This window comes from Malania oleifera, chromosome 12 (genome assembly GCF_029873635.1).
Source record: "Malania oleifera isolate guangnan ecotype guangnan chromosome 12, ASM2987363v1, whole genome shotgun sequence".
In the NCBI taxonomy this organism is placed as follows: domain Eukaryota; kingdom Viridiplantae; phylum Streptophyta; class Magnoliopsida; order Santalales; family Ximeniaceae; genus Malania; species Malania oleifera.
The window spans coordinates 82,889,782-82,900,606 of NC_080428.1; the positions used below are offsets into that span (position 1 = coordinate 82,889,782).

General features: G+C 35.9%; 1 protein-coding gene across 1 annotated transcript in view; it reads left to right on the forward strand.

The window, feature by feature from the left end:
* The window catches only part of LOC131144732 (mannosyl-oligosaccharide glucosidase GCS1), a 48,817-nt gene extending 38,004 nt beyond the window's left edge, over positions 1-10,813 (forward strand). The window contains exons 14-22 of the mRNA XM_058093570.1: positions 4,875-4,942; positions 7,491-7,640; positions 7,721-7,771; positions 7,931-7,987; positions 9,242-9,388; positions 9,560-9,651; positions 9,762-9,871; positions 10,113-10,176; positions 10,270-10,813. Of these exons, the coding sequence (XP_057949553.1) occupies positions 4,875-4,942; positions 7,491-7,640; positions 7,721-7,771; positions 7,931-7,987; positions 9,242-9,388; positions 9,560-9,651; positions 9,762-9,871; positions 10,113-10,176; positions 10,270-10,432 (902 nt within the window). The 3' untranslated portion in view covers positions 10,433-10,813. The remainder of the gene's footprint in view (positions 1-4,874; positions 4,943-7,490; positions 7,641-7,720; positions 7,772-7,930; positions 7,988-9,241; positions 9,389-9,559; positions 9,652-9,761; positions 9,872-10,112; positions 10,177-10,269) is intronic.
* Positions 10,814-10,825: the final 12 nt, after the last annotated feature.

Genomic DNA, 10,825 nt, shown 5'->3' on the forward strand with positions numbered 1-10,825 from the left:
CATTTGACTTTCGGCCTACGGTGTGTTCAGTCGACTGAGTTGATTATAATTAGAGGGGCTCGATCAACCAGACTTTTAAATTAAGCCCAAAAATCTAACGTCGGTCGACTAAAGTCTTTGTAAGCCCTAATTTGACCCTAAAGTTATGTTAAAACATTTGTAAGATTTTATCTTTTTATGATAAGGTTTTGTATGAACTGTAGGTGCCCTAAGGTCAGTCTACGGTCATCTGAGCATTCAATCCATATCATGCAGATGCATGCATTATTACAGACCAGAGATAAAAATTAAATGCAATGCAATTCAAAACATGTCGTCTTCTTTTTCCTCTTCTCTTCATGGAATATGTCAGTATGATGTGAGCTTTAAGTCCTTTCTGGCTTCCATCTCCCTCTTTTGTGTGTACATTATGAATTGTAAACTTGTTCAAAACACTAGGCACACACATGAGACACTTGTGTGGTCAACGTCAAAACAGATATCAGACTCAAAAAGCCAACAAGGGGAAAATTGCATTTCAGACTGAAGATGATTTATGACTCATTTCTTACAGTCGTTTATAGGAAAATTTGTAGTGGTCTATCTTGTATGCCATCTGGTCTCTAGTAAGATCAAGAGGAGCAAATAGTTTATCTTAGTTCTTGTCACTCTAAGGGAAGAAGTTGTACCTTAGCCTAAAGAAGTGCACCTTTTTTGCAGCCTAGTGTGCTTTTTCTTGGTCTTATGGAGTCATTATGGACTCCCTTGAGCCTAGAACTGTTTCTGAAGTTTGCTGCTTTCATGATTTGGCTACTTTTGATTCATTAGGACATTTGGAACCACTGCGTCTCCATTGCTAGTTGTCTATCAAAAGGGGAATTTCATTAGAACTCTTTAGTTGCTAGAGCTTTTGGAGAGATTAAGCAGAAAATGGATGAAATTGTACTTGGGCACCTAGAACTTGGTAAAGTCTTTGATGTTGTTTTTGCTGTACTGATTTGATGGATTGTTATTGGCTAGTTAGCCTTTCTCCTGATTATTATTAATATATGGCTCCTAATTCTTTCTAAAAAGGTCTTTGAGGTTGTTGATGATGCCTTGCAGATAGGTATAGTGGAGATGGAGTTTTGAATCAGAAGGGATGCCCTGTAACATTTTGCACCGACAGACTGTATGGAGCTAATTAAAAAATAGATTACACATGATAAAGGTCCCTCCATTATTGGAGATTCTATCTGTTACATCAAGAGTTCTTATTCCATTTTATCCTCATTGCTTTGAAATATTTGAGTTCACAGAAAAATTTAATGCTAAGCATTCTGGTTGGGTGGGATTCTCGAATGAGTGCACCTTTGTTCTCAAACATCACTTTGGTGTTGAGAATAAGGTAGTTGATGAGTCAAGTTCTAGTCATTCTTCGTGGCTGTGTTGAGATCAAAGGATATTGGGCTTAAAGGATGTGCATTCTTCTTTCCTGATTTTGGGCTTATTTTTTAGGAGGCGAGTGAGAGTAATATAGACTTCTTCATCCACTAGGTTATCTGTTCAAGGGCACTAGGTTAGGCATTCCTTACACTTCTTTCTAGGAATTCCCTTTTTTGGGAATTGCATGCTTGCCGGTTAACTGGTTATTTGAGTTAAGATTATTGTCTTGGTTGATCATACGTTCTATTGGCCTTCTTTGAAGAGGGATGCAATTAAATAGTCTTCTGGTGCTGTCTTGTTAGCTAAATCTAGGAAATAGAATATTGTCCTTTGTGCCCCTCTTCCTTGTTGCACATGCCTTTGAGAGACTTGAGTATGGATTTTGTTTTCGGTTTCCTATGACAAAAATGGGGACATGATTCCTTATTTGTTATAGTTGATCAACCCTCGAAAATGACACGCTATATCCAGTACAGTAAGACCTTTGATGCAAGGTAAGTTGTTCTTTAGGTAGATTGTCAAATTGCATGGGGTGTTGGGTTCCATAGTTTCTGAAAGTTTATTAGTTTTGGAAGGCACTGTAGATGTGTGACTTATGAACTCTGTGCACCCATTGACCAGCAGCTCCTTTACCTCCAGATGCTTGTATTTATCAGAGCCTTTTGTTCGTCATATCCATAGGTTGCTTGTTGAGGTTGGGCGTAAACTTGCTGCTGATGTTTATCTAGGGCTGGAGATTTTGATTCAGGCGGTAATGTCATGGTTCCCGTTAGACATGAACCCTACCAAAAAATTCTTTCAAGAAACTTTGTGCTTGTGCCATTGGCCTATTCTCCAACATTAAGAAACTCGGACCAAATACATTTTTTCTTGATCATACCTAATTGAGGTAACTCTCTAGAGTTGAGTTCCTTTTATCTTGGGGAGAATGATGGAGGACTAATATCGTCATTTGTGCTGCCTATTCGGCACAATGATGGAGGACTAATATCATCATTTGGCTGCCTATTCGGCACAAATACTTAATGGTAGACTTATGAAACTAGGATTCATGGGTTAAATTAAAAAAAAAAAAAAAATTAGTTTGCTTTCCATTTTTAGTTATTTAGGGTTATGTGTGATTATATATTTTTAGTTAGCTGTGGGGTTTATAAACATTACATGGGTTTATTGTTGAACTTTCAGTTGGCATTATGAATCTAATTATAATTTTTCTTCCTTCTCTCTTCTCTTCCATCTCCCCGCTGCCCTGCATCACTAAATAGTTCAGCCAACATCTGCATGTAGTATATTGAATGTGAAACTAAATCATGAAGATTTGAAGGAAAAAACTGATTAAAATGTATACAAGTTCTTATGTTAGAGAGAGAGTGGGGATCTGTTTACGTCTTTATAAGAATTACTAATTCTTACACCACCTTTTGGTTCATTTTTCTAGCCAACTTTTTACAAATCGACTGTTGGTCTAATAATCTCTTCGTGCCACATCATGCTTGATAATTTTCAGGCCAGTCCAATATCTTTAATAGAATATCCAGTCCCATGGCTGATTAAATGAGGCACAAACAGTACAAAAATATGGGTACACCACCCTAACCCAAAGTAAATTAAGAAGGGTATCCAAATTCTTAAAAATTCTAATGGTCTTTCCAACCAAATACACCAAAAGATAGTCGATAGCCATGATCTAACACTGCCACAAAGCCTTTTCTCTCCTTTCCCAAACCCCTTGAACATCAAAGAGGAAAACGCCTCCAAGGGGGAAGGGCAAACACAAATCTCTCCAAAAATACCAAAACCAGTTGCTCCAAAGGGACCAAGAGCAGTGAAATGTAAGCACAAGTGGGAACAAGTGTCTGCACTCTTGAACCAAAGGATGCATATCAGGTGATAAAAGACTTGTAAGATATATGTTTTTGAAGCAAGCCATTGGTATTTATTTTTTCCAGGATAGCCGTCCACAAAAGGCCTCAACCTTGGTCGGAACTTTAGGGCCTGTTTAGTTGTGGAAAACAATTCTACTTTTCCATTTTAGTCCTCAAAAGAATTACAAAAAATTTAGCTAATTTTTCAGATCTATAACTTTTGTATGAGAAAAATAAACGACAAAAAAGGTTTTTGCACTCTTTGCTTGTGAAAAATTGAAAATAGTTTTATTTTCCATTTATAATTCTTCAAATAATTACAAAAATTCCACCTTGGTTTCCAATTTTCTAAATTTATATAGAAAAGTAGGAAACTATCTTTTAATTTTTTTTTAGAATTCTGCTATCTTACTATACATTTGGGAGCATGGAATTCAGATCTTGGACTTTGATTTTGTGTGGATTATGACTAGTATAAAATTGTATTGAGTTTCTTTTAAATCCCTATAAATCCAAACCCAATCCCTAAAATCCATGATCCCAAATAATACCTTATATAATTTTTGGAAAATTGAGAAAAAAAAATATCTTTTTTATAACTATTCTGAAATCTAGAAATAAAAAATGGAAAAACTATTCTGCAGAACTAGGTGAACTCTTTATTCTACCACCTTAATACAAATCTTGGAAAATTTTAAAACAAGCTGAAATTTTTGAAATGCTTTGAAATACCAAAAATGGAAAATGTAAAATGCTTTCCATAACTAAATGGGCCCTTAGCTTTCCAAATGAAGTAAGGGGCAAATGAAGTAGCATTAGGAACTTAAGTCAAATTAGAAAGAAGGAATGGCAAGAAAAAACACCAGCGAATGATTTCTTTCAGTATCTTCCTCTTGCTGATTTACTGCAGGACCGGGTGGCTTTGCTAGAGTTGAGCTGGTTGTAATCTTTGCTTTTTGGAGTTTTATTTTGTTCTTTTTCTTATGTTTTGAGGGATATCTTCGCTGTTTTTCACCTTTTTTTCTTCTTGTACTATTTTCCTCTCTCTAGTACAATTCTTTGTTTATGGAAAAAATGTTTATACGCGTAAACAAATTAAAACTAGGTCTGAGATGCTATTCTGTTGCCTTTGCTTTGGGTATTCAGAGAGATGAATGTGAGGCGTTTGAGTGGTGGAAACTTCATTGTAGAGGGTGAAAAGCAACCAGTTAAATATTTCTTCTTTTCTGGATTAGTAAAGCTTATTGTGTTGATCACAATTCTTTTATATAAATTTTAATGACAACATTTCTAGAGGTTCTTGATGTTTTTTGCGTACATGTAGAGTACATGAGTGACTCCTGTTTTAGAGTTCTTCAACTTTCAATGAAAGGTGGGAGTATTGATGGGGACAGGTTGGCCTTGCCTTCTTCCCTACGCTTATTGGAACTTGGACAGAAGACATTGGCACCTGGTCAACATGTCATTTATTTAAATCACTGTACTACATTTAATTGTTAATTCATAAAAAGCTTCTAAAGTAAAATGGGCCAAAGCATTTGTTTATGTTCTTGACTTTTTATGAGGCATGAATAATTTTGATGAACTTTATCTTTTGATTTACAGGAAAGGATGTGGGTAGTTATTTTTGGCATGGGAGAGACAACACAACCATTCGTGAACTAAATCCAAAGGTTATTTACCAGATTTCATATTTTCTGAACTGCCTAATGTTTTTCTGCTCCATCTCTTTTCTTTTTTCTTCCCATGTGCATGGGTTGGGGGAGGGAGCTTGGAACTTTTCTGTACAGCAGTTGGAGGTTACAGGTGGCTCTCTGTTTGTGTTTCTTATGAAACTTGTTGTATGATGGGCATACCAAGGCCCTCAATATTCATAAGCTCCACCAAATCAAATGTTTGGTTGATTGATTTGCATTTTTTGCCCCTCCCTGATTGCGTCACTGATCAACATAATACAACAGTTGTAATTATCATTAAGTTGCTACGCTTGGGTATAATGTTACTGCTATGCAGGTCTGCTATCTGCTGCCACATCCTTTTCTTACTCTGTATGATAATTTGTCTTTTATATTGGTTTGAATATAGGACCATTACAGGACCGTTCCGACCTGACCAACTTTCTAACTTTGCTGCTGAACCAGAGCTTGTGTTAGGATGTGGTGCTGAATATGCCTTTCGAAATGTTTTAGTACACAAAATCAAAAGCCAGTGGTATTTAAACTTCTGACAAATTAAGAATTAGGCCAGTGGTCTCTGTACAGAATAGAGAGACAATATTGTCTGTCTATCATTAAATGAGTTCAATAATTTATGTCCTGCTATGCATTTTGGGGTTTCAGAAAAGATAACATTTCTCTTCCTTCATTCAATGAATTATTGAAATGTGTGAACAGTATGAGAAACAAATTTTAGAAATGGTACTGCATAATTATGGTTTCAAGGACAAGGATAAAATGTACAGAGATAACTGGAAGATCCTAAATTGTGTGGGAGTTGATCACCTCCTTTTGTATTGCTGCTTTAGCAGATCATTGCAGGAGTTAGTTTATGCCAATCTTTTGAAAGCCGGTTTAGACATCAACCTGATAAAGTTACTGGATTGGGTCAATCCAGTGTGTCAACCTGGTCAGACCTGAGACACTGACATCACAAACATAAATGCACATACACACACACACAATTTTAGAATATTCTTATTTTGATCACGTTACTGTTAGTCCAAAAAATATGTTTAATTAATATCCTTGTATACTATAAAATACTTTTATTTGAATAAACATTAGATTAGGAGTATATTCTTTTTCTTAATATATTTCATTTGCAATTGAAAAAAAGAAGCTTAGATTAGAAGTATATTAATGCAATGTTTGATGTTTTATGGGGAAATATAATGGGCATATTTGATAATTTAAAAATATAATTCATTCAACACCACCACTCATCACTGTCTGAGTTGGATTCAGTCCTCTTGAGGCGGTGAGGATAATCCCAACATGGTTCAGTCCTCTTGAGGTGGTGAGGATAATCCCAACATGGCTCACTCCAGCCAAATGATTGTATCTGATCTGACCTAGTCCAACCAGATGTGCCAATCTGGAGGTTTGAGAACAGATATTTATGCCTTGTTTGGCTTTCTGTGGATACAAACTGCAAAGTGGCTCGATATCCAATAGATTGAGTAGTTAGATGGGAAGGATGGAGATATTTGAAGTAGTCCTTAACCCCATCTTGTAGATATTGAATGGAGAGGAATGGTTGAACTCTTTGAAGGGATGGGATCTTCTTTTGGGAAACTTATCTGGTTGATTTGCGTGTAACACACTAGCAATAAAGGGACAAGACACCTATGGTTGAGAGGAGCTCCAATTCCTCCAATAAGGCAAGCAATATCTTCCTTGGGTTGTGAGAGTGTATGGGAGGAAACTTTTCACATTCATAGGTGATCCATAACTATTTGAAAGAAAGCATAAGCATGGGAAATTGCCAGGAAAATTAATTTTCAGGCTTAAGAGGGTTGACTCTAAATGTGATATTCACGAGTGGACTCTTGGAGGAGGACTTTGTTCTCCAGAGGCTTTCTTTGTTTTTGTTAGATTACCACTTCATATCTTAAAGCTTAAGCAGTTAGGTTGTGGGCCAACAATGTATATCAAGCTTTAGTACTCCTCACATGCAGCCCAATGGATAGACAAACAAACAATAAATAACACCTATCATAGGGAATAAGATAATTTATAACCTCTATGCGAACACAGGACCCCCTGGCAACCATATCTTTGATATTAGATTACCACTGTAAAGCTTAAGCTGTTAGGTTGTGGGCCAACAATGTATATCAAGCTTTAACAGTTCCATTGATGTTTTCCTCTCAAGTTTGTTTATCATAAGTGTTTACGGCATAATCTGCATGCTGCATATTATGTATTTTGTATGTGTACATGGGTTGTGCAACCTTGGTGCAATGGTGCTTTTGTGAATACTCTGATCTGTGGAAAAAAATAATACTAGATACACTTTAGTGTCAATGATATTCTCGTAATATTATGAAGTGTGTCAGTGTTTCTTGAACTGTGATTATTTTCTTTTAATATTCAAAATTTGCGCCATTTTTATAGTCACTGTTTTCAATGGTATGTAAAATTTGATTTGGAAAATTGAATTTTTTATCAGATTCATCAATAGATTGTGCTGCCATATTGACATTGTTTATTGGATCTTCAGACGCTGTCTTCTGGGCTAGATGATTACCCACGTGCATCACACCCAGGTGAAGAAGAGCGTCACTTGGATCTTAGATGCTGGATGCTTCTTGCAGCTGATTGCATGTATTCCATTACAGAGCTTCTTGGGAAAGAAAATGAAGCAGGAAAGGTATAATCACACAAGAACACATCTGATGAAGAATAGAGATCATCAATTACGCTGATTAAGTTCAAAATGAAATAACGCAGGTGTATGGTTCAACAGCGAAGTTGCTCTCCAATTTTGACATTTTGAATCAGGTTCTTTGTTGACCATTTTGCTACCTGGCATAGTTTACCTTTTTTCCCCCTATTCATGAATCCCTCACTATTGGTACTATGAAATAGGTCTGTAATATTATTCATCTAGCCCTTGTTTAGTTCAGTATTTTATGTCTCAGATTTGCTTAATGTTGACAGATGCACTTTGATGATGCATATGGAGCGTATTTTGATTTTGGGAATCATACAGAAAAGGTCTGTTTCTTATCTATTTTTACAGACTAATTGCATACAGTAAAGTTGTCAACAATAATGTGTATAACTACATTTCTGGCATAATGTGACTGATATAGCAATAAAAAGATCTGCAAAACTGCTTTTGTTTTCCATTTCCAGTTTTTCAAAGAACTACAAAAAATGCTGCCTCCTGCCCCATTTTCCAACATCGATGGGGAGAACTGAGAAAGTAATGAAAGGATGTTTTCCAAGCTTCTTATGCAAGTGTTGGAAAATTGGAAAACAAGGTGCCATTTTTGTAATTATTTTTAGAAAATTGAATGGAAAATGAGAAATTGTTTGCAGCAACTAAACAGGCCATAGTATTTACCACTATTTATATGTTGCAACATGTTATTCTGTGTTGTTGACTAGTGATACGGAGAATGAACTTTCATCTTGATATGAAAAATTTTCAGCTCATCAATTTGGAATTTGAGTAAAGCTCGTTCATTCCTATGTGCCAAATGTTGCCAGGGGCACTGTAAAGAATGAAAAATCTCTATACTAGGCAAATGCTGAATTTATGGCTTTACCCACTGCAGGCTTTAATGCAGCAGCATAGACTCTTGTAAATAGGGTTCAGGTGTGTTTTTGGTTGAGGAGATTTTCATACAGTTGTAACATTCAATTATCGTCTACAATGATACATGGTCAATAATGAGTAGAACTAACCAAAAAAAAGATGTGGTACATCACATGCTTGAATAGTTATATGATATCCTTTACGATTCGGTTGTCATCGAACTCAACTTGCGGGGTAGTAAGTTTGTCTAATAGCTAGTAATTTATAAAATCCATTTTGATTTGGTTAATCTGTCCTCGTAGAATATTGAAGACCCAGGCAATTTTATTTTCATGTTTGCAGTTAAAAATACATGTTATATAATTTGTGTAAGCTCAAATTGACGAATCTATGTTCCTAGAGGGTAAGCTCAAATTGACAAATCTATGTTTTTAGAGTTCATCATCCAACTAGTGGAATTTATTGGAAGTTCAATAGATAATATTTAGTGATAATAACAGGTTAGTTCTAGTTATTAATTAACATGGCACACACTGGTACTCCTGTCCATCCATTGTCATGGTTTATGGTCCTGATCTTCATTTGCCCTCCTAGATTTATTTTCCTTCTCAGCAAAATTGTCTTATATTACTGCCATGCTCAATGCCTCGATCTGTGTTCCTTATGAAATATATCGGCTGACATTCAAAATTTTTTATATGTACAAGGTTCGGTTAAGTTGGAGATTGGCAGAAGGCAACAATTATGGAAGCAGAGAGCTTGTTCGAGAAGTATTAGAAATGCCAGAATTGAGGTTTGTTCTTCATATTGGCTATATCAGCCTTTTCCCATTCATCGAGAGGCTAATTCCACCTGTAAGTCTCATGGAAGTTGCTTTTATGGAAATTACATTCCTTGGATTTATTTTCCTCATGTTTTTACCTTTTGCAGCAATGCATCAAACCTCTTCATTTTCTTTTTTTCCTATAAATTTTTTTTACCCAATATCCAGTTGGTATAGACCGTTTACATTTCTAGTTCACCAGGAATCTTGGATCCTAGAGAAACAGCTTGACCTCATCTCAAATCGGAGCACTTTATGGAGTGACTATGGACTCCGTTCTCTTGGCAAAACAAGGTGATTATTATTTATTGTTACATCATATGCATATTCTGCTTTCTTTGATTTGGATTGTGGTTATACTTGTAGAAGAAACTCTGGATATTTTTTGCCCTTGTATGCTGCAGCTCATTATACATGAAACGCAACACGGAACATGACCCACCTTACTGGAGGGGTCCAGTTTGGATGAATATTAACTACTTGATTCTTTCTGCACTTCACCATTATTCCAAAGGTACAAGTTCTGATGTACATCACCAATGCAAATTGAAAAAAATATATATATGTAATAAGTAGAAGAAAATTTGTTAAGTGTTTTGAGCCTTCTTTTTAGCATTGTGGTCTGCCTCTTTTTTGGATTCTGCATACGCTGGAACTTTGTACACCGAGCTGCTCATTTTCCTTTTCCTGTGATTTTTTTTTTTTTTTTTTTTTTTTTTTTTTTTATTTGTTTGGTTTGGATTTGACTCCTGCAGAAGATGGACCATATAGAGACAGAGCCAGATTAATATATAATGACTTGAGAAGCAATTTAATTAGGTACTATTCAGTATCCTCACACTAAACATGCTTATTTGCTCGACTTTTTCATTGAAGCTAAAAATATTTCTTTTTCGATTCTCGTTGTGGCAGAAATGTCGTTCGCAACTACCACAGGACTGGATATTTATGGGAACAGTATGATCAGAAGAAGGGGAAGGGAAAAGGTGCTCGCCCCTTCACCGGCTGGACGGCACTTGTGTTGCTGATCATGGCAGAAGCTTACAGTGATAGTTTGGGTACCTCAATTTTGTAAATGTAACGGCAAGATTATTTATAGTAAGGAAACAACTTTAGAGAACAAATACAGCAAGATAGACCAAGTAATTATAGGATGGACGTATTAAGCGTGGTTCAATATGCAAGACTTCGCAAATGGCTTCTCAAGCAGAACCTAACACAAGATGGCCCTTTTAAAGAATTGTGACTTAAAAAAATTGCCTCAAAAGTCTCATTTATGATGTTAATTTTTCAATCAGCTGCAGTACAGGGGAAGGGCAGGCGAAGCCAACAATTTGGGTATTTTTTTTATTTTTTTGGCAAGATGAGAATAAAATGAATTGTGCTCCAATTCAAACTTCAATCGTATTACAACTGCACTCAAATTTCTATCGAGTGCCAAGCATAGCTCCACCAATCTATGTATGCG